This window comes from Staurois parvus, unplaced genomic scaffold (assembly GCF_062004578.1).
Source record: "Staurois parvus isolate SC_StPar_1 unplaced genomic scaffold, SC_StPar_1.0 ptg000948l, whole genome shotgun sequence".
Lineage (NCBI taxonomy): Eukaryota > Metazoa > Chordata > Amphibia > Anura > Ranidae > Staurois > Staurois parvus.
Window position 1 is genome coordinate 375,340 of NW_028318744.1, and position 24,586 is coordinate 399,925.

At 45.7% G+C, this 24,586-nt stretch overlaps 1 protein-coding gene across 1 annotated transcript in view; it reads right to left on the reverse strand.

The window, feature by feature from the left end:
- NTRK1 (neurotrophic receptor tyrosine kinase 1) overlaps window positions 1–24,586 on the reverse strand; it is a 158,360-nt gene that overhangs the window by 87,520 nt on the left and 46,254 nt on the right. The window contains exons 2-3 of the mRNA XM_089656895.1: window positions 7,961–8,035; window positions 3,173–3,244 (exon numbers count right to left, since the gene is read on the reverse strand). Coding sequence (XP_089513021.1) covers window positions 3,173–3,244; window positions 7,961–8,035 — 147 coding nt within the window. The remainder of the gene's footprint in view (window positions 1–3,172; window positions 3,245–7,960; window positions 8,036–24,586) is intronic.

Consider the following 24,586-nt stretch of genomic DNA (forward strand, 5'->3'; position numbering starts at 1 on the left):
ATCTCATGGGGCCCCCTACTGACCCCGGGCCCTCGGGCAGTGCTCGAGTTTCCGAATGGTCAGTCCGCCCCTGCCCACAGTTGATCCAGGAAGGCAAAAAAACCCCAGCAAAGCATGATCCAAGTTGCTCCTGCTGGGAAAAATATTCCTTCCTGATCCCCCGAGAGGCAATTGGATATTCCCTGGACAGGGGCGGACTGACAACTCATGGGCCCCCGAGCAATAGGGGATCATGGGGCCCCTGTGTCCTTGCCCAAACTCAAAAAAGCCTATGAAAGAGGTACCAGGGGCATCTCATGGGGCCCCCTACTGACCCTGAACCCTCGGGCAGTGCCCGAGTTTCCAAATGGTCAGTCCGCCCCTGCCCACAGTTGATCCAGGAAGGCAAAAAAACCACAGCAAAGCATGATTCAAGTTGCTCCTGCTGGGAAAAATATTCCTTCCTGATCCCCTGAGAGGCATCTGGATATTCTCTGGACAGGGGCGGACTGACAACTCATGGGGCCCCCGAGCAATAGGGGATCATGAGGCCCCTGTGTCCTTGCCCAAACTCAAAAAAGCCTATGAAAAAGGTACCAGGGGCATCTCATGGGGCCCCCTACTGACCCCGGGCCCTCGGGCAGTGCCCAAGTTTCCAAATGGTCAGTCCGCCCCTGCTTCTATCACTCGGGAACTCTAATGGTGGGTTGTCTACTCTGAGGTCCCGGGTCTGTAAACCTGTTGTGCCCATGAAAAAGGGTTTCTATCATCCCTGCTGAATGTTTCATTTATTTTATAGAGTTGGAACCGTAACAGGAAGAGCTGAAACACCCAAAATTCCCAGGTGGACAAGAACAGAGTTAGGAATTATGGCTGGGAGATGGATTGACTTGGGTACAATCAGACTGCCTATAGAAGGATCAAATCTTGGCCAGTCCCTGCTGATCCAGCTGAGATTCGATCCATCTATAGCCAGCTTCACATTCTAAAGATATTCAAATTTGGCAACCCTAGAATACACTTCTGCCACCTAGATCAGAACATGTATCTGGAACAGGCAATGGTAGAAGTAGCAAGGAAGCATGGAAGCCAAAGAAGCCTCCTTGCTATTTATACTGTGAACACCAGCATTGACTGTTGTTTCTACCATTCTTTACCTGCAGATCAGTCTGTTTAGGAGTACTTTTGAGTCTATTTAACATTCATGCCATTTTACCTAGCCCTGAGGTAGGGCCATTGTGTGGCTTCCAAAAGGCATTAGATGTATTTTGTTCTGCTTGTTGTAACTAGTTGAACAATAAAAACTTTGGATTGCCAAGGATTTTTCATTTGGTCCTCTCCTTGTCCAGTATAAAGGAGAGGAAAGGGGGAGGAGTACAGATTTCTGGGTGTCCGGTATAGGGACAGAATAGGGAGGAGTCACAGATTATGGGGTGCCCAGTTCAGGGGGGATTGAAGGGCAACCCACATTTTGTAGGGTGTCCAGTATGGGGGAAGGGGCGATGGAGAGGTAGTCAGACACTTTTGAGATGTAGGACAGAGAAGGGGGGGGGGGGTTGCCTCACAAGCTACAAGCTATTCAGATGGGAGACAGAGCAGAAGCCGCTTGATTGCTACAAGCTATTGGAAGCGCCAAACAAACTATTGATGGCTGCATGAAAACCGGCAATGAACTGTTATAACCGGACAGGGGGATGATAAACATATTCCACTGTAAGTCAAATGGCATGGCTGAATTCCTTATCAACAACAGCAGATGAAAGGTGAATCTCCTTAGCTGATACTTGTACAGTGGTAAAAACCTTATAGGCAGGGGCGGACTGACAACTCATGGGGCCCCTGGGCAATAGGGGATCATGGGGCCCCTGTGTCCTTGCCCAAACTCAAAAAAGCCTATGAAAAAAGCCTATCAAAAAAGCCCCCTACTGACCCTGGGCCCTCAGGCAGTGCCCGAGTTTCCAAATGGTCAGTCCGCCCCTGCTTATAAGGGTTCCAACCCTTCCCTACTTCACCCGAAAGTAGAAAAAAATCTTGGCTGAACTTGGCCTTTAGGCTGTAAGTTTTAGCTCTAGCATGAAATCTCAGAATCTAAAAGTGAGACGTGATCACCCTTCCCTCTCTAGCTGCATGTGGGGTGACATCAAAACTCCTCTTAGGGCCTCTTCTAGGAGGGTTATGATTTTGTTTTATATACTGTAATTAAATGTGATGCCTGACAAGCAAATACTGTGTCTTGATAAACGGGCACTAAATGTGTCTTCATATCGACACAATAGATGGATGTCCATGGAACGTTCTCTTCGTGTCCCTGGATGCACCATCCAAGTTGCCATGACCTTGGGTCCAGGAGCCTCACAATCCAAGCAGCTTGTTTGTCTTCAAGGGTCAAAGTTGGACCTGAAATTGAGGTTTATGTGGAGAGCAACCTTTTGATTTGCAAGCTTTTTGAAGGATGTATCAGATCCTCACTGGCACGTTTTTATACCTACTCAATAATAGTGTTTTTTTCTGAATATTCATTTAACATGTCCCTTTATATGATCCTTGAAAAGCCCAAAGTGTCTTGTTCCTTGATGCACTATCCACGTTTCCATGACCTCAGGTCTAACAGCCTGACAATCCAAGTAGCTTGCTTCCATGGCCACCAAGGAACTGTCATTGGTTTGTGGTCAAGGGTCAAAGCTGGACCTGAAATTGAGGTCTAGGCAGACAGTACCCCATGGGATTAGCAAACTTTTTGAAGGATGAACCAGGTACCCACTGGCTCTTTTGTATGCCTACTCAATAACAGTGTTTGTTTCCAAATGGTCATGTAACAGGACTCTTTATGAGGTCTTTGAAAAGCCCAAATTAGTCTTCAAGCACCCTTCATACCCCTGGTATTGGAAAGCTCTTTGCAGGTCCTCACTGGCACATTTTTATGCCTACTCAATAATAGTGTTTGTTTCTGAATATTCATGTAAAAGGTCCCCTTTACGAGGTCCCTGCAAAACCTGCCAGTTTAAATTTGCAGTTTTGGCTCTTAGAAGTAAACACATTGATCTGGTAGATATTAACAAAAAATAAATAATATTTTAGAAGGTGAAATATGAAGCAAATTTTCTTTTTGATTCACGATTTCCATTCTGTGTTTCTTTCCAAAAAAACAAAACAAAAAATGAAACAAAATCAGCTCTACAGAGGGATCACTTACATATGAGTCATACGAAGGTTCATCTCAAAAGCATCTTTGGAAATATATTTGAGCCCGGTGTTAGAAATGGTCCTGTGGATACAAAACATATAAGCAACTAAGGATTAATTGACTAATTGTCCCCTAATCCCACCCCAAGGGCCCTAAAGATGGTCTGTCTCTAGTCTGGAAAGGATAATACAATGAAATGCTACTACTGTACTCCCATCCACTCCTGCAGTATAAACACAATATGGAGACCCCAAGTCCAGTATATTCAATGTGTGGAATAAATACATTTGTGTATTGGGTTTACTTATCTTTAAAGGAGAACCATGACCCCTTTTTAAAAAGTAAAGCCAATGCTGAGAAATATAAGGGTCTCCCTTTGAAAAAGTGGTCTGGAATCAGTACTTTTCTGTTGTTGACCTGGAGTTCTGAACCCATGACCTTGCACGTCTTTCCCATCTTAATAACATGTTAATTACAGCCCTCAGCCATGATGCAAGCAGTGGGTGGGCTCTTGGGATGAGTTATGCAAATACCATACAAAAATGGAGTGTTTTGGCACACTCTCAATAGGCTAGAGTGGCTGCTGTAATGTATTAGCTGGGGACCATCCAAATGGGGGAGCCTGGTGAGTAGGAGGAAAATTAGAATGTAATACACTTAGTTAGACCATATGTAATTGTTAGTCCATATGAAATGATTAGTCCATATGGAAGTCCATATGGGGTGGGCTTTACTTAGAGGGCTCCAGCTTATATCGAGCTAAAAGAGACTCTGTGGGAAGATGTCTCTCAAATGGGGCAGCCTGGTGAGTAGGAGGAAAATTAGAATGTAATACACTTAGTCAGACTATATGTAATTGTTAGTCCATATGAAATGATTAGTCCATATGGAAGTCCATATGGGGTGGGCTTTACTTAGAGGGCTCCAGCTTATATCGAGCTAGAAGAGACTCTGTGGGAAGATGTCTCTCAAATGGGGCAGCCTGGTGAGTAGGAGGAAAATTAGAATGTAATACACTTAGTCAGACTATATGTAATTGTTAGTCCATATGAAATTATTAGTCCATATGGAATCCATATGGGGTGGGCTTTACTTAGAGGGCTCTGGCTTACATCGAGCTAGAAGAGACTCTGTGGGAAGATGAGGAAAAAGAGGTGGTGCCATCTAAGTGTAGCACATTTTAAACATTTATTTGCATGAAAAGAATGGCAACTCACAAGATGGGTAGTGAAAGAGCGCTTGTCCTCGTAACATTCATCCGCTTTAGTCCGGAGTACACGCTGGGTCCTTGGGTGTGGAGCCGATGTCTAGGCTGCGCTGGTGGCTCCCAACATTTCCTACTGTCATGGGTACACCAGGAAGAAGGATGTTGACGTCACTTCCGGTCACATGTCTCGCGGGAGTGGGGGAGCATGTGTGCTCCCTCTTCAGGCCAGCTATTACAAGTACAAGTGCTCTTTCACTATCCATCTTGTGAGTTGCCCAATTTTTAATGCAAATAAATGTTTAAAACTTGCTGCACTTTGATGGCTCCACCTTTTTAACTCATTGTTATACAAAATGCTTTTATAAAGGGGTGTCAGTCTGGAGGATTCAGGGTTCTAGGTAGTCTGCATTTGCATGCTGACCATCCTAGGTAACACCTACATGTAATGCCAAGCCTCCATGATGCTTGATGTCCTCCAGGCAGGAAATGAGACAGGCTCTGTCTGACTTGCTGCAGCTTCCAATGTACATTGTGAGAAGCTCACAGTGTGCAGAAAGAGCAGAGTAATCAATTTCAGTCCAGGAAAGGAGAGATTGAAGGTAAACCTGGAGTTCAGCATTACGTTCTTGGATCAGAGCCAGGCAACTAACATTTTCAGAAACATAACCAGCAATGGCAGCCTCCATTTTCCCTGAGTAATGGTCCTTTTAATGTAAAGAATCTTATTATCGAATTATTTTTCATCAATATTTAACAATCTTGCAACTATATGCATGTTTGTTCATTACATATGCAGATTATGCTTCCTATTACTACTGGACATCTGAGCTAAGCCCCACCCCGGCACCTTACTTACCTGCCATGTACAACCAAGGTCTGGACAAGTTTTTTCATCCTCATGCATTAAATTCATTTCAGTGTTCGCTATACTATTTAGTCCCCGTTGGCTTGAATGTGGCCATATATCCATCTATGGCCTCATTCATATCAAGGTACAGGCATGGGTAACACTTTGGAAAATTTCTTAGACAAGGATTTAAACACTGGGTCGGGCCACTGCTATACCACAGAAGTAAGTAATAGAGATGGTCAAGGCTTGGAGTAGTTGAGTTTAGCTCAGGAACAGGGATGAGCTTGCTTTTGTTTGGAACCAAGTCTGAACCTGGAAACCAGCTGCCATTCCTGGTCCACTGAGCTGCCGCTGTCCAATATCATTGACTTAATAAGGCCATATTAGGTCAATGGCGCCATGGGCATTCCCTCTATTTTGTAATCCCCAGGCCTGCAGCTCGTTTGACCGGGAATGACAGCTGGCTTCCAGGTTATGAACTAACACAGGAGAGTTGGATCGGGGGTAGGCTGACCCGGGTGTGTCTTTTAAATCAACCTGTCCTTTAAAACCTTTGGTTTAAGGGTTAGCATACATAGACCTCTGAACTAACTTTGATATCAAGTCAAGTTGAGGTTACTTTTAGCGTACATTGTTCTATTAAATCCAACTCAAACTCTGCTTTCCATATCCTTCAAAAATGCTTTATAAACTGTTGGAAAATAGAAATGCCATTGTATACTAGCCTTAGGAGGCTGGCTGTTCTTGTGCAAGTCCCCATTGACTTAAATGAGGCCATAAACTAAAGATCTGCAACTTTGGTTTCATTCAGGTCTATGCCCAGGCCTGAAGAGAATTTCTTAGCTGAGAACACTGGAGTGGGCCTCTGATGTGAAACAGAGTAAGTAAAGAGCTGGGGGGGAGTGAAGTAGTTCAGTTTAGTTCAGAAGTAGATATGAGCTTGCTTTTCAAACAACAAAGAACATATAGGGCGCTAATGCCTAGTGATTTATCTCCAGCAATTTATTAGGAGATTAAAAAAATTACAAATTATACTTACAAACTAAAATGGAATAGTAGCGTGTCAAAATACAGAGTCCACAAGTCCGCCTTCCAACCTCGTGGAATCATGCAGATGACAAAACCAGCTGACGTGTTTCGGGGGACTGACCCCCTTTCCTAAGAGAAATGACTGGTACACCTTTCACTTTGACCTCCTTTAATATAGATTCATTAGAAAACTCTACCCACCACCCTCAGAGGGGAAGGGGGAGGGGAGGAGGACAAGTGTCAGGAATGGACTCGCCAATAGTGGTGGGACTCACCTGCCTTGTGGGTTGCAGTACCAGGACTGGCCAGCGGGTGCTCTCAGCAACCAGAGGCTCACTCCTGCAGTCAGCCAAAATACCTGAGGCTGATTGCAGGAGGTGCATATAAGGAATGGCCAGACTTGCAATCAGGGCCTTGGTGTATGTTTCCCAAGAGCCCCTGTACCTGCACCCTGTCTGCTTCCTGTCTGATCCTGCTTGATCCCTGACTCTGATTGAACTCCGCCTGTCCTGACCTCTGCTATTCCTGACCACTCTCCAGTCTGCTCCTTTGGTACCTTGTCTGCCTGACTGTTCCTGACCCGGCCCGTCTGACTACGCTCTGCCTCCTCCTTTGTACCTTGCCTGCCCGTTTGCTACCGACCCGGCCTGCCCGACTACACTTAGTATTGTTCTTTTGTTATCTGTTGGGGGTTTTGGTTTGGTTTGTTCGCACTGTGTTTATGTTTAGTCTTGCACTGCGTTTATGTATTGTTTAGTCTTAAATAAATTATATTGTTTATACTATATCTGAAGCCTGCATTTCCCTGTGTCAGTCCACACACCTCTGGTCATACCCGGAGCCCTGACAACAAGGTAGAACAGAGGCTCCATCCACAATGGTCACCAATAATAAAGATGCAAAAATAAAGACAGTAACATAACAATGGCACATAGTAACACCTGAAATGTCAAACCAAACACAGGAGGGTTGGGTCAAGGTAGCATTGGACCAAGATTGATAGCTAACTTTTGGATTTAGACCTTAACGCATTTCTGAACAAACCCAGGAAGGCTTGGTAAAGGTAGCATTGAACCAAGAATGAAGGCTGACTTTTAGATTTGGACCTAAACCTAGTTCTGAAGAAACCCAAGGGGACTTGATGGAGCTAGCATTAATTTAGGTAGACCTGGACTTGTCTTTAAAATTAATCCAATTCTCTAAATCCTTTGCTTACAAGATTAGCACACATGGACCTCTGAGCTAACTTTGAGACCAAGTTGAGGTCACAATGTTCCCTTAAATCCAACTTAAACCCTGCTTTCCACGTCCGTAAAAATGCTTCATAAACTGTTGGAAGCAAAGTACAAATGCCAATGTATTTTAGACCTTGGAGGACTTTTTTGGACAGAACAAGATTTCTTTGTCGGAATTGGTATGTAAAACATAATTTAACACCAGCTTTAATTAAAATGAAGACAGGTTAGTTGACAATGAAATATGAGTTTCATAAATGGCCCAATCCTTTGAGGGGATGTTGCACTGAACTTGGTCCCAATCCTTCCCCACAGAACACTCTCTTTTCAGGTCATCCCTTCATTCAAGGTCACTTCCCTTCTCCCTAAACATCCTGAACCATCCATCTTTCTTTCCCCTGGCAGCTATGGGAGCCGTGATGACAAGAAAAATTAATGTCTGTCCACTGGGAGACAAGCGAGGGCTGAGTACTCACAGATTTTTTAGCTCTCTGAAGTTCTTCATGTCCGCCTGCGTTAGGTTCAACAAGTCCCTCTGATTCTCGATCACCCTGTTGGAAGAGACAGATACATCAATCAAAATTTAAGGAGTCCCCAGGGCAAGAGAGGCAAAGAGACCTGAAGGCCACAGCATCTCCGTTACAATGTCACCGCGGAGTCACAGTCTGGGTCATTATACTGTGACGCTTCACTGCGCATAATCGCTATCCTTTATGTGGTCACCACAGAAGGGGACACGTTTTTTAATCGAACACTATTATCCAAACAAAAAAATATATCGAATATAAAACATACAGTGCATAGCACAAATTTGAGTATATAATAATGCCCTGATGCCCAATCCACGACTGGAAGGGAGGGGGGGGGCTTCATGTGGCCCTTTGGTACTTATGGTGATGCTCTCTGTGGGCCGCCACTGTTTATTGGATTCTAGTAGCTAAATGGTTTGATTCTTCACATGATCTTATTTTTTTCTATGCTGTCCTTCTTGCTCATTTTAGTTTTTTTGGGGGGGAGTGGTGTTTGGGGGGGATTTATGTTAGGAGCAGGGGCGGACTGACTATTTGGAAACTCGAGCACTGCCCGTGGGCCCGGGGTCAGTAGGGAGCCCCATGAGATGCCCCTGGTACCTTTTTCATAGGCTTTTTTGAGTTTGGGCAAGGACACAGGGGCCCCATGATCCCCTATTGTCCGGGGGCCCCATGAGTTGTCAGTCCGCCCCTGGTTAGGAGGGGGGATTTAGGGGGTTATGCTAGAAAAGGTAATATGGTAGGGGGGGAGGGGATTTGTGCTTGGAGGGGAAATTTTTTTTGGGGGGGGATTTGTGCTAGGATGGGGGATTGTGGGAGGGGAATGTGTGCTGGGAGGGGGGAATTAGAGAGGGGGAAGAAGATTTGTGCTCAGAGGAGAAATTTGAGGGGCAGAGGATTTGTGCTAGAAGGGTGATTTTTTTTGTGGGGGATTTGTGATGGGGTAAATGGAGAGAGAGATGATTTGAGCTGGGGGGGAAGAGGGGGAAAAGATTCACGCTGGAAGGGAGGATTTCAGCTGGGGGCATATCTGTACTGGGAGGAGGGGGAATTTATGCTTAGGGATAATTATGTAGATTGGTGCTCATTTTTTTTTGGGGGGGGGGGATGTTGATGACACATAATGCTCATCTTGAGGGGGCCCAATTTGGCATGTCCGACTTTGGCTCTAGATCACCTTGTCCCGGCACTGCCCCCGACTAATACAATTCCTGATCCTAAAGCATATCCCCAGTCTCCAACAATTCCCAATCCTAAAGCATATCCCCAGTCTCCAACAATTCCCAATCCTAAAGCATATCCTCAGTCTCCACCAATTCCTGATCCTAAAGCACATTTTCAGTCTTTGACAATTCCTGATTCTAAAGCACATCCCCAGTCTCCAGCAATTCCCAATCCTAAAGCATATCCCCAGTCTCCAGCAATTCCCATACCTAAAGCGTAGCCCCAGGCTTTGACAATTCCCAATCCTAAAGCATATCCTCAGTCTCGGACAATTCCTGATCCTAAAGCATATCCTCAGACTCGGACAATTCCTGATCCTAAAGCGTATCCTCAGTCTCGGACAATTCCTGATCCTAAAGCGTATCCCCAGTCTCGGACAATTCCTGATCCTAAAGCATATCCTCAGTTTAGGACAATTCCTGATCCTAAAGCATATCCTCAGTTTAGGACAATTCCTGATCCTAAAGCATATCCCCAGTCTCTGACAAACCCTGATCCTAAAGCATATCCCATGTCATCAACAATTCTTGATCCTAAAGCATATCCCCAGTCTCTGACAAACCCTGATCCTAAAGCATATCCCATGTCATCAACAATTCTTGATCCTAAAGCATATCCCCAGTCTCGGACAATTCCTGATCCTAAAGCATATCCTATGTCATCAACAATTCTTGATCCTAAAGCATATCCCGAGTCTCGGACAATTCCTGATCCTAAAGCATATCCTCAGTCTTGGACAATTCTTGATCCTAAAGCATATCCTCAGTCTTTGACAATCCCTGATCCTAAAGCATATACCATGTCACCAACAATTCTTGATCCTAAAGCATATCCTCAGTCTTGGACAATTCTTGATCCTAAAGCATATCCCCAGTCTTGGACAATTCCTGATCCTAAAGCATATCCTCAGTCTTGGACAATTCCTGATCCTAAAGCATATCCTCAGTCTCAGACAATTCCTGATCCTAAAGCATAGCCCCAGACTCCAACAATTCCTGATAATAAAGCATATCCCCAGTCTTCAACAATTCACATTAATAATAGTGCACAAAGCCTGCACCATTCCTATCCTTAGTCCCAAATCCCTTCATTCCCATAAAGCACAGTCTTGCTGTTGTAAAACAACAAGACTAACCTGCTGTTTTCTGTAACAAATTTAACGAATTTAAATAGACAGGTTACTGTGGGACAAAAGTAGACAGAGATAATAGAAAGTAAACAGGGGATATATTGTTGCAAAATACACATCAACTGTGCTGAAATAACTATCATGGCTTATTGAACAACCTACTAACAGGCCCAGGCATTGTCACATGGCAGGCAGAGGAGCATTTCTTTATTCTGACTTCTAGACCAGTGATCTCCAATCTGTGGCCCAGGGACTGGATGTGGCCTTTTGCTTGCCTTTATCTGGTCCTTGGGCCTACTGCCATCAATGATGGGGCACTATTCCTCCCACTGACACCAGTGATGGAGCATTATTTCTTCCACTGACACCAATGATGGAGCACTATTCCTCCCACTGACACCTGCGATGGGGCACTACTCCTCCCACTGACACCAATGACGGAGCACTATTCCTCCCCATTGAAACCAATGATGGGACATAATTCCTCCCACAGACACCAATGATTTGTCACTATTCCTCCTACTGACCCCAATGATGAGGCACTCTTCCTCTCACTGATACCAACGATTGGGCACTATTCCTCCCACAGACACAAACAATGCGGTTTTCCTACCTACGCCAGGACATTTTGTACTCCCACTGGCCACAGTCTGGCCCCTCTAAAGTCTTAAGGATAGTAAACTGGCCCTTTGTTTTGAAAGTTTGCAGACCCCTGTTCTAGATGGTCAACCTTGCTTGGTAGGTTAGGAGATCATCTGGTATTTGGTGAAAACCCATTCTAAGAAGCTAACCATTTCTACAAGCATTGAGTGGACCCTGATCTCCAGGTACAAGGTTGGTTTAGTAAATTCCGACTAAATACCAAGCATAATGTCAATCCTTGGAGTCACAGCCTAAAATCTAATTGTAGCCAAAAAGCCTTTAATTTGAGTAAGAAAGGTTTAGAACCTCTGCAGAGATTTTTTGCTGCTGTATTCCCCCTCTGCAAGATAGACATCCCTCATTGATGGAACTCTAATGTGGTCACCAACAACACCAAAAACATTTTTGTGTAGAAGATCTAGAACCTCTATTAGGTCCCTAGTTCTGTCCCTTTGACCATATCTGTCTCATTTCTCATTTTGGTGTCACAATCGTATCTAAAAAAAAAAAAGCTTAGACTGGAGTTGGACCTCACTAGTCACAATTACCACACCTTTAGGCCTCATTTTGGTTTTTGATTGATGGCCCTGAACTGCAGATATATGACTGGCAACACAAATACTTATAAGGAGCCACCCACTTACTAGACATAAATCATTAATTCAGAGCTCCAAAGAAGACCACCTGGCCTGAAGAACCAAATATGAAAACGTTTTCCAGCTGGGCAATTATTTTTATGGACTTTGTTCTTCGGTCATCGGCTCTGAGAAACCCTTTGAAGAGACCTCAGAGATTTCATGGGGACTGACATTTACAAATGACTCGATTTGGAGATCAGTGACTTCACATTGCTACATCTGGGTGATGGATGCAACTACCTAATGGCCAAAGGAGAGGTCTATCTACGGAATGGCTTTATGGTGATTCCATTAAAAAGAAAACTAGTCAGGGTCAACGTAACCTAAACATACATCAGTTCACATTATGTAGATTTAAATTTTCTTTCAACTTGATCATGGGTTACAGCACCAAATTGCAGTTTTTGGCAGCTGACCGCTTGTACTTAATTACACAAGTCTGTTGAGAAGGAAAGGGGTCACCGATGGACAGAGATGAGTGACGTCTGACGCAATGTTGTTGGAAAAGGTGTAGCAATTGAAGCCAGGTTCCTGCTCCTGGGAGGCTACAACCATACCTATTGGTATTCAATTATCCTCTCTGTTGTCATCGCCTTGAGCAAAATTGTGGCTAAATGGCCAGCTCTCATGACACTCTCTCTATTAATTTCCAGCTGTCATGGCACTCTCTCTCTCTCTCTGGTAATATCCAGCTCTCATGACACTCTAACTGGTAGCATCTAGCTTAAATGGCACTCTCTGGTAATGACCAGTTCTCATGACACTCTCTCTGGTAATTTCCAGCTCTCATGGCACTCTCTGGTAATGACCAGCTCTTATGACACTCTCTCTGGTTATTTTCACCTCTCATGGCACTCTCTCTGGTAATGTTCAGTCTCATGGCACTCTCTCTGGTAATGTCCTGTGCTCATAGCACTCTCTCTGGTAATATCTAGCTCACATGAGACTCTCTTTTGTAATGTCCAGCTCCCATGGCACTCTCTCTGGTAATGTCCAGCGCTCAAGGAGAGGGGACAAACTTCAAGGCGGAGAGAATTGTAAGAGCTAATATGGCTCATAACAGTCTCATGGCCAGCTCTCGTGGCACTCTTTCTATTAATGTACACCTCTCATGACACTCTCTCTGGTAATTGCCAGCTCTCACAGCACTCTGTCCATCCATTTTCAGCTGTCATGGCACTCTCTCTGGTAATGTCCAGCTCTCATGACACTCTCTCTATTAATTTCCAGCTGTCACGGAACTCTCTCTGGTCATGTCCAGCTCTCATGACACTCTAACTGGTAGTATCTAGTTTTCATGGCACTCTCTCTGGTAATTGACAGCTCTCATGGCACTCTCTCTGGTAATTTCCAGCTGTCATGGCACTCTCAGGTAATGGCCAGCTCTCATGACACTCTCTCTATTAATTTCCAGCTGTCATGGCACTCTCTCTGGTAATATCCAGCTCTTATGACACTCTAACTGGTAGCATCTAGCTTAAATGGCACTCTCTGGTAATGACCAGCTCTTATGATACTCTCTCTGATAATTTCCAGCTCTCATGGCACTCTCTGGTAATGACCAGCTCTTATGACACTCTCTCTGGTTATTTTCACCTTTCATGGCACTCTCTCTGGTAATGTTCAGCTCTCATGGCACTCTCTCTGGTAATATCTAGCTCACATGACACTCTCTTTTGTAATGTCCAGCTCCCATGGCACTCTCTCTGGTAATGTCCAGCTCTCAAGGCACTCTCTCTGGTATTTTCCAGCTCTCGATATACTCTTTCTAGTAATGTCCAGCTCTCATGGCATTCTCTTTGGTAATATACAGCTCTCATGGCACTCTGTCTAGGAATGTCCTGTGCTCATGGCATTCTCTTTGGTAATATCCAGCTCTCATGGCACTCTCTCTCGTATGTCCAGCTCTCATGTCACTCTCTCTAGTATTGTCCATCTCTCGTTACACTCTTTCTGTTAATGTTCAGCTCTCATGACACTCTAACTGATAGCATCTAGCTTTCATGGGACTCTCATGTAATGACCAGCTCTTGTGACACTCGCTCTGGTAATTTCCAGCTCTCATGGCACTCTCTGGTAATGACCAGCTCTTATGACACTCTCTCTGGTTATTTTCACCTTTCATGGCAATCTCTCTGGTAATGTTCAGCTCTCATGGCACTCTCTCTGGTAATGTCCTGTTGTCATAACACCCTCTCTGATAATATCTAGCTCACATGACACTCTCTCTGGTAATGTGCAGCTTACATGACACTCTCTCTGGTAATGTCCAGCTTCCATGGCACTCTCTCTTGTAGTGTCCAGCTCTCACCACACTCTCTCTGGTAATTTCCAGCTTTCACAACACTCTCTCTGGTAATTTCCAGCTTTCACGGCACTCTCTCTGGTAATTTCCAGCTTTCATGGCACTCTCTCTGGTAATTTCCAGCTTTCACGACACTCTCTCTGGTAATTTCCAGCTTTCATGGCACTCTCTCTGGTAATTTCCAGCTTTCACGACACTCTCTCTGGTAATTTCCAGGTCTCAAGGCATTCTCTGGTAATGACGAGCTCTCATGGCACTCTCTCTGGCAATGTCCAGCTTTCATGGCACTCTCTCTGGCAATGTCCAGCTTTCATGGCACTCTCTCTGGCAATGTCCAGCTTTCATGGCACTCTCTCTGGCAATGTCCAGCTTTCATGGCACTCTCTCTGGCAATGTCCAGCTTTCATGGCACTCTCTCTGGCAATGTCCAGCTTTCACGGCACTCTCTCTGGTAATTTCCAGCTTTCACGACACTCTCTCTGGCAATTTCCAGCTCTCAAGGCATTCTCCGGTAATGACGAGCTCTCATGGCACTCTCTCTGGCAATGTCCAGCTTTCATGGCACTCTCTCTGGCAATGTCCAGCTTTCATGGCACTCTCTCTGGCAATGTCCAGCTTTCATGGCACTCTCTCTGGCAATGTCCAGCTTTCATGGCACTCTCTCTAGTAATGTCGGCTTTCTTTGTTTTCTCAGTAACACGGCTGTAACACGGCTATCTTGGGTAGAGTGCAGACCTCTCTATGTTACTTGGCACTCTCTCAGATAACTATCGCCTCTCTTAGCATTCTCCTAGGTAATGTGGACCCTTCATATCAGGTAATCTCAAGTCTCATATCACTCACATACAAAACTCTTACCGCCCATTCAGTGCCTATTGTTTTTTTTTTTTAATACTTTTTTGCTCATTTAACTTATAGACATCTTATCACTTTCTCTACAAATATACCGAATTCTTTGTTTTAGATTCGGCGTCATCCATTGATCTGCTACAAACACTCTACCTGATGTCATTCCCAGCATGCCTGGCTCTTCCCTTGTTGTTTGTATACACCGATAACCTGGGGGAGCAGACAGATGACATCTCTCTAGACGGGTTTTATATTTCTCTGTCCCTCTTTCCCCCCCCCCCTCCACAACGTGTAACACCCACTCTTAAAGTGCGTGCTGTTAATGAAGTGGGTGTCCTCTTTCACCATGAGGTCATCGGCAGAGAGGGGGGTCACCCTTGTTACCACCTTCCACAGATTGCATGATACCGCTGATGAAAACATCGCCCCGGATTAATGCATCCTCCATGTTACACGCACTCACATTGCTCCAACGACCCTCTCCATCAAAACCATTGGCGCAAGCAGACAGGGGGGTGGGCACCATGCTGAATTTATATCCAGGGGTCTTTTCTACATATGAGACAAATCATTGGGAAAGAGGAGCTAAACTTGCATCTATAGTTGACTGTTCCTACACATGAATAATATACGGGGGAATTAATCCAGCAACATCACAAGCAGGTGTCGTAGACAAGATAAAACCCCCAACAGTACAATCAGTCTGTAGATGCCATAAAGCATGCTTGTTATACTCACTGTGGAACCTAAGGGGTTAATCCTCTGCATGGCATAAAAAGGCTGTTTGATCCTGTCTTCTCTGATCCTTCCCTTCCTCTACTGTCCCCAATCCATCTGCTGATAGAACAGAGCCGTGGGGGTAATCTGCACATGCTCAGTTTGGTGTGTACTGCTAGAGAGCAACTCATGGGGCCCCAGGGCAATAGGGGATCATGGGGCCCCTGTGTCCTTGCCCAAACTCAAAAAGCCAATGAAAAAGGTACCAGGGGCATCTCATGGGGCCCCCTACTGAACCCAGGCCCTCGGGCAGTGCCCGAGTTTCCAAATGGTCAGTCCGCCCCTGCTAGAGAGTTTTTCTTTGCTTGAGAAAGTGCATGTGACCAGCACAGGGTCAATCATCACTGTCCAGACAGAGGTTCGGGGGTTATGCAGCCTCATAGGACAAACAGGGGAGAATGAAAACTCCTCTTAAAAGCTTTAAGCAGTGCTCGGATGGATACTGATAGGAGTCACAAGACTGCTGCAACCGCTGATGAGAAAAGGTATTTAGCAGTTTATAGTTACTAAAATAATTGCATTTCTATGTTGTGTGTACTGTGGAGGACCAGATATAGTGAATGCAGGGTCCGGGGAGAGCGGATATAGTGAATGCAGGGTCCGGGGAGAGCGGATATAGTGAATGCAGGGTCCGGGGAGAGCGGATATAGTGAATGCAGGGTCTGGGGAGACCAGATATAGTGAATGCAGGGTCCAGGGAGACCAGATATAGTGAATGCAGGGTCCGGGGAGAGCGGATATAGTGAATACAGGGTCCGGGGAGACCAGATATAGTGAATGCGGGGTCCGGGGAGAGCGGATATAGTGAATGCAGGGTCCAGGGAGACCGGATATAGTGAATGCAGGGTCCAGGGAGACCATATATAGTGAATGCAGGGTCTGGGGAGAGCGGATATAGTGAATGCAGGGTCAGGGGAGAGCGGATATAGTGAATGCAGGGTCCTGGGATACCAGATATAGTGAATGCGGGGTCCGGGGAGAGCAGATATAGTGAATGCCGGGTCTGGGGAGACCGAATATAGTGAATGCAGGTTTCAGGGAGAGCGGATATAGTGAATGCGGGGTCCGGGGAGACCGGATATAGTGAATGCAGGGTCCGGGGAGAGCGGATATAGTGAATGCAGGGCCCGGGGAGACCACATATAGAGAATGCAGGGTCCGGGGAGAGCGGATATAGTGAATGCAGGGTCCGGGGAGAGCGGATATAGTAAATGCGGGGTCCGGGGAGACCAGATATAGTGAATGCAGGGTCCGGGGAGAGGGGATATAGTGAATGCGGGGTTCGGGGAGAGTGGATATAGTGAATGCAGGGTCCCTGGAGACTGGATATAGTAAATGCGGGGTCCGGGGAGACCGGATATAGTGAATGCAGGGTCCGGGGAGAGCGGATATAGTGAATGCAGGGTCCAGGGAGAGTGGATATAGTGAATGCAGGGTCTGGGGAGACCAGATATAGTGAATGCAGGGTCCAGGGAGACCAGATATAGTGAATGCGGGGTCCGGGGAGAGCGGATATAGTGAATGCAGGGTCCGGGGAGACCGGATATAGTAACTGCAGGGTCCTGGGTTTAGTAACACTTTAAATTGTATGCCAAGCCAAAACTTGAATCGTATTTTTTTTTGAGGGCTGGAGTTCTACTTTAAATATTTTCAGGTCTCATTGGACTTTGAATCTTACCGTACTAGCCTGGAGTTGTGCTTTTAGCCAATCCAATGTCTCCTTTAAAAGACATCATGTTCATATAACATGGGGCTATCAAATATTAATACATTAAACACGTCCTGGATATTTACAATGTCCTTGGCATCCTCTATAGCAGTACTTGCTGTTGAAGTGTATTGAGGGCCCCGAAGGAGTTTAGTAAGCACAACCCGGGGAAGTGATGTATGCTGTGTCCAGCGGGAGGCCGTCCGCCTCTGGGGGGTTGGTACTTCAATTTAATTTGTAGACTGATTGCTGAGCACAGAGCGATGTGTCTGGTATAGTAAATGCATGGTGTCTCACCTCATATGCTCTTTTTATCTACAGAGGCTTTCACATGACTATTGGGCTGTATGGGCAGTTGAAAAGGGGCTCCGTACCATTGAAAGTGTTATATCTGTTTGAAAAGTGCAAAAATATATCTGTTGATCCTGCTAGAAAGCCAGGGAGTTCCTAAATGTCTGCGCTGAGCTGCCTTCTTATTAGTTTGCATTGTTCCCAGTTCTCTCCTAGAACAGGGTCAATGGCATGACACGAATGATCTTTTTACGTATCTCTAAGGGTGGCCTTCTGATCACCATTGTAAGGAGGCATTCTACTCACTGACCTCCAATTAAATTTTTTTAGGGTTCCTCCTGAGGTCTCCGGGGTTCCTTGAGCTGTGGCAAATTGACCTCTCATTTGATGGTGTCTGTATAGTTCCTGGGTCATCACCACTTGGCAGGGTCAATGGCATGACACGAATGATCTTTTTAAGTATCTCTAAGGGTGGCCTTCTGATCACTATTGTAAGGAGGCATTCTACTCACTGACCTCCAATTAAATTTTTTTAGGGTTTCTCCTGAGGTCTCAGGGGGTTCCTTGAGCTGTGGCAAATTGACCTCTCATTTGATGGTGTCTGTATAGTTCCTGGGTCATGATCCACTTGGTAGGGTCAATGGCATGACACAAATTATCTTTTTAAGTATCTCTAAGGGTGGCCTTCTGATCACCATTGTAAGGAGGCATTCTACTCACTGACCCCCAATTAAATTTTTTTAGGGTTCCTCCTGAGGTCTTAGGGGGTTCCTTGAGCTGTGGCTAATTTACCTCATTTGATGGTGTCTGTAAAGTTCCAGAGCCACTTGGTTGGGTCAATGACATGGCACCAATGATCTTTTTTATTATTTCTAAGGGTGGCATTCTGACCACCACTATAAGGAGGCGTTCTACTCACTGACTTCCAATGAACCCTCCACTCCTCTGAAAAGCTATCTGCATTCAAATCGCTCTTAAGAGTGGATGGACAGGCGGCGAGGAGGTGGAGTGACACTTCCTCCCCACCTGTTTTAACTCCATTTTTGCTGAACAAACATGCCGCAATCGTTAGCTTTTTTCGTTTTGCTGCAAGACGGGTCCCCAGTTCAGTTCCCACCACCGTGGACATTTTCTGTATGGTCTTCCTATGTTCTCCTCACGTTTAAAGTGGCTTCCTACCACAACCCAAATACCTATTGGTGTGCTAATTAGCATCTTTCCAATCTGTGTTACAATAGGTGAGTTGGTAGAGCACTGGACCCAAAACAAGATGGATAAGATTTGGGATCAATTTTCAAGGCAGCCCTCTGTCAACTGGGGCATCCTTGGGGGTACTGGGATCAGGGGCGGACTGAAAACTCATGGGGCCCCCAGGCAATAGGGGATCATAGGGCCCCAGTGTCCTTGCCCAAACTCAAAAAAGCCTATGAAAAAGGTATCAGGGGCATCTCATGGGGCCCCTACTGACCCTGGGCCCTCGGGCAGTGCCCGAGTTTCCAAATGGTCAGTCCGCCCCTGACTGGGATTCATCTAAGACACGTGGAGAAGGTGAGAACACCACAGATGTAATGCAAATCCCATACCAGCTAAATCCTATCCTTAAAGAATTCCGGGTGTGGATATTATTGCATAGGTACATTGGTCCAGCTTGGACCAATGCAACTTCATATAGTATATAAATACCATACCTGTGGGGTCCCTCTGGAAGCTGGAAATCACTGTAGTAGGCATCCCTACTCCATTAATATCCACTAGCTTCCTGGTCCCACCCTGCTGCAATCTAAACACAGGAGGTTGACCATTCGTGATAGGTGCCATTCAGAAACTGCTTCACATTCTCTAAATCAGGGGTGTCAAACTGGCAACCCTCCAGCTGTTGCGAAACTACAAGTCCCATCATGCCCCTGCCTTTGGGAGTCATGCTTGTAACTGGCCATCTTGTAATGTGTCATGGGACTTGTGGTTTGGCAACAGCTGGAGGGCCACCAGTTTAACACCCGTGTTCTAAATAAAGTGTTCTCTGAGTGGACAAGGAGGAGAGGTGGGGCAGCAAAGTCATGCACTCCACCTCTTCCTATCAGAGCATGCTTTTCATCCATTGTGAAAATGCAAAGCGTTCTCTGAATGGTGCTTGTTCCCAGCGTCTGAACTCCTGTTTTCAGAATGCAGCAAAACAGTCCTTAATCACGGGACCCGGAAGTTAGTGGAGATCACTGAAATACTACAATGATTTCCAAAGCAACTTTTCTCAACCTTTTCACCTTCGAGGAACCCCTGAAATAATTTTCAGGTCTTGAAGAATCCCTACTAAGATCAAATCATTGGGGGTCAGTGGGTAGAATGCCTCCTTAGGAATAGTTTAAGGAACCCCCAGCAAATTCTGGAGCAACCCTAAAACTAATTCATTATGGGTCGGTGGGTGGAATGCCTCCTTACAGTTGTGGTCAGAATGCCACTCTTAGAGATAATTAAAAATATCACTAGTGCCATGCCATTGACTCTACCAAGTGGCATTGGCTCTGGAACCTTGCAGGCACCATCATATTAGATATCAATTAGCCACAGCTCAAGGAACCCCTGAGACCTCTAGAAGAACCCTAAAATCAATTCATTGGAGGTCAGTGAGTAGAATGCCTCCTTATAGTGGTGGTCAGAATGCCACCCTTAGAAATAATTAAAAAGATCATTGGTACCATGCCATTGACCCTACCAAGTGGTGTTGGCTCCAGAACTTTACAGACACCATCAAATGAGAGGTCAATTTGCCACAGCTCAAGGAACCCCCTGAGACCTCTGGAGGGACCCTAAAAAAATTAATTGGGGGTCAGTGAGTAGAATGCCTCCTTACAATGGTGATCAGAAGGCCACCCTTAGAGATACTTTAAAAGATCATTCGTGTCATGCCATTGACCCTACCAAGTGGTGATGACCCAGGAACTATACAGACACCATCAAATGAGAGGTCAATTTGCCACAGCTCAAGGAACCCCCTGAGACCTCAGGAGGAACCCTAAAAAAATTTAATTGGAGGTCAGTGAGTAGAATGCCTCCTTATAGTGGTGGTCAGAATGCCACCCTTAGACATACTTTAAAAGATCATTCGCGTCATGCCATTGACCCTACCAAATGGTGATGACCCAGGAACTATACAGACACCATCAAATGAGAGGTCAATTTGCCACAGCTCAAGGAACCCACTGAGACCTCAGGAGGAACCCTAAAAAAATTTAATTGGGGGTCAGTGAGTAGAATGCCTCCTTACAATGGTGATCAGAAGGCCACCCTTAGAGATACTTAAAAAGGTAATTCGTGTCATGCCATTGACCCTGCCAAGTGGTGATGACCCAGGAACTATACAGACACCATCAAATGAGAGGTCAATTTTCCACAGCTGAAGGAACCCCCAGCAACCTCTGGAGGAACTGTAGGTTTCCACTGAACCCTGGATGAGAATACAGAAGCTGTTCTAGAGAGATCCTACAGGTAGGGTATATGCATAGTATATGCTCTGGTCTAAGCTAGAACAATGTAACTATGTAAAAATATCCATACCTGGAATTCTTCCTTAACGTTAACATTTATAGTCCAATATTCAACCTATTTAATATCAACATCCAAGCCCTGATGAAGGAGAAGTACTGAGCCCCCGAAACACATTGCATTTTTCTTTTGACTACCTGTTGCGTGAAATAAAGGTTTTTTTGGAGAAGGTCACAGTGTGCAGTGAAATCAGAGTAAGGAATTTCAGTCCAGGAGAGGAGCCTGTACAACTGTGCAAGACTGAAGGAAAGGCTGGAGTTGGCATTAGGTTATGTTGGTCCTTTTGACTGTTTTTATAATCCAACTTTATCAGAAATTTGTTGCATTTGCTGAAAAATTGCTAATGGCATGGCTAGAATTAGTTCTTTGATGTAGCATATGCAAGTCAATCTTGACTGAGAAGTGCCTTGACAACGTATTGCAGAACGCTGCCCTCAATGTACGTACATAACTAGTTTTATCCATCAATATCATTACAAGGGTCTCCTGTCTTATGATCTCATTACAAAGAAATCTGCTCTTCTACTGATTTACTGCTCCCTGGCTGTCCATTAGGCCAGAAAACATGACCCAGTCCATGGCGAAGGTCTGCCCATCTGGTGAAACGCTGTCACCCTCCGAATTACATTTTCAAAATGACTTAAATGGTCATAAATCCATCAAACGTAATATGAGGTTGTGTTGTGGCATCATCCATAGCTTAGAGCACCATTATGTGCTCCACTTCTCTATAATGTAGAGATGGCTTCAGCAAAGCCCTGGAGAATCTATAAATCCCAGAGGAATGTCTATGATGGGACACGGTGGTGGTTTTCCAAAAACATGCTACTATATGCTCTAAAATTCACTTAGGGCATCAAAACATTGAACGTATCCATAGAATATTCCTATGTTGCAAGGTGAACTAACCCTTTAACTTTATTGAGAGTGTGCAAAGTTACAATCCATTCAAGTCCCCACACTGCATTGTGTAGGAGGGGCCTATGTCAAGTCCCCACCCAGGAGGGATCATGCACACGCTTAGGTTTCTCAAAGTAACGTTTAGTAAATTGGTTGATGTTGAAACAAAGAATAAAGGCATGGCACAGTGTAGTGCACTGTACTACCGGAGGATGGTTTTTGTTGGAGGGGTGGCCGGATGCAGATCAGCCAGGCAGCACTGGTCCACTGATGGGGATTCTCGGAAGGTCACTGTATTACCGGAGGATGGTTTTTGTTGGAGGGGTGGCCGGATGCAGTTCAACCAGGCAGCACTAGTCCACTGATGGGGATTCTTGGAAGGTCAGTGTATTACCGGAGGATGGTTTTTGTTGGAGGGGTGGCCGGATGTAGTTCAACCAGGCAGCTGTAGTCCACTGATGGGGATTCTCGGAAGGTCAGTGTATTACCAGAGGATGGTTTTTGTTGGAGGGGTGGCCGGATGCAGTTCAACCCAGCAGCACTACTCCACTGATGGGGATCCTTGGAAGGTTCTATTGTGTTGCTTACGTTGTCCCTACTGGCCAGGACCCTTTCCCTAGCCAGCATGGTCCTTTCCATAACTTGGGAAAATGTCACCAGCACACCGAGGATCTCCAGTATGGGTCCAAAAGTTTTAATGAACGATCACATAGTTATAGCAAGGCAATGTTTTGGAGTCTCACAATGAATAAAGGCATGGCACAGTGTAGTGCACTGTATTTCCGGAGGATGGCTTTTGTTGGAGGGGTGGCCGGATGCAGTTCAATCCGGCAGCACTGATGGGGATCCTTTCCCTAGCCAGCATGTTCCTTTCCATAACTTGGGAAAATGTCACCAGCACACTGAGGATCACCAATATGGGTCCAAAAGTTTTCATGAATGATCACATAGTTACAGCAAGGCAACGTTTCAGAGTCTCGCAATGAATAAAGGCATGGCACAGTGTAGTGCATTGCATTATCTGAGGTTGGTTTTTGTTGGAGGGGTGGCCAGATGCAGTTCAACCAGGCAGCACTAGTACACTGTTGGGGATTCTTGGAAGGTCACTGTATTACCGGAGGATGGTTCTTGTTGGAGGGGTGGCCGGATGCAGTTCAACCAGGCAGCTGTAGTCCACTGATGGGGATCCTTGGAAGGTTCTACGGTGTTCCTTACATTGTTCCTACTGGTCAGGAACCTTTCCCTAGTCAGCATGTTCCTTTCCGTAACATGGAAGAATGTCACCAGCACACCAAGGATCACCAATATGGGTCCAAACGTTTTCATGAATGATCACATAGTTACAGCAAGGCAACGTTTTGGAGTCTCACAATAAATAAAGGCATGGCACAGTGTAGTACACTGTATTTCCGGAGGATGGTTTTTGTTGGAGGGTGGCCGGATGCAGTTCAACCAGGCAGCACTAGTCCACTGATGGGGATTCTCGGAAGGTCACTGTATTACCGGAGGATGGTTTTTGTTGGAGGGGTGGCCGGATGCAGTTCAACCCGGCAGCACTAATCCACTGATGGGGATCCTTGGAAGGTTCTACGGTGTTCCTTATGTTGTTCCTACTGGCCAGGAACCTTTCTCTCACCAGCATGTTCCTTTCCATAACATGGGAGAATGTCACCAGCACACCAGTGATCACCAATGTGGGTCCAAAAGTTTTCATTAATGATCACATAGTTACAGCAAGGCAACATTTTGGAGTCTCGCAATGAATAAAGGCATGGCACAGTGTTGTGCACTGTATTTCCAGAGGATGGCTTTTGTTGGAGGGGTGGCCGGATGCAGTTCAACCAGGCAGCACTAGTCCACTGATGGGGATCCTCGGAAGGTTCTACGGTGTTCCTTACATTGTCCCTACTGGCCAGGAACCTTTACCTAGCCAGCATGGTCCTTTTCATAACTTGGGAGAATGTCACCAGCACACCGAGGATCACCAATATTGGTCCAAAGGTTTTCATGAGCGATCACATAGTTACAGCAAAGCAACGTTTTGGAGTCTCGCAATGAATAAAGGCATGGCACAGTGTACTGCACTGTATTACCGGAGGATGGTTTTTGTTGGAGGGGTGGCCGGATGCAGTTCAACCAGGCAGCACTAGTCCACTGATGGGGATTCTCGGAAGGTCACTCTATTACCTGAGGATGGTTTTTGTTGGAGGGGTGGCCAGATGCAGTTCAACCAGGCAGCACTAGTCCACTGATGGGGATTCTCGGAAGGTCACTGTATTACCTGAGGATGGTTTTTGTTGGAGGGGTGGCCAGATGCAGTTCAACCAGGCAGCACTAGTCCACTGATGGGGATTCTCGGAAGGTCAGTGTATTACCGGAGGATGGTTTTTGTTGGAGGGGTGGCCAGATGCAGTTCAACCAGGCAGCACTAGTCCACTGATGGGGATCCTTGGAAGGTTCTATGGTGTTCCTTACATTGTCCCTACTGGCCTGGAACATTTCCCTAGCCAGCATGTCCCAATGTAAGGAACACCGTAGAACCTTCCAAGGATCCTGGTGCTGGTGACAT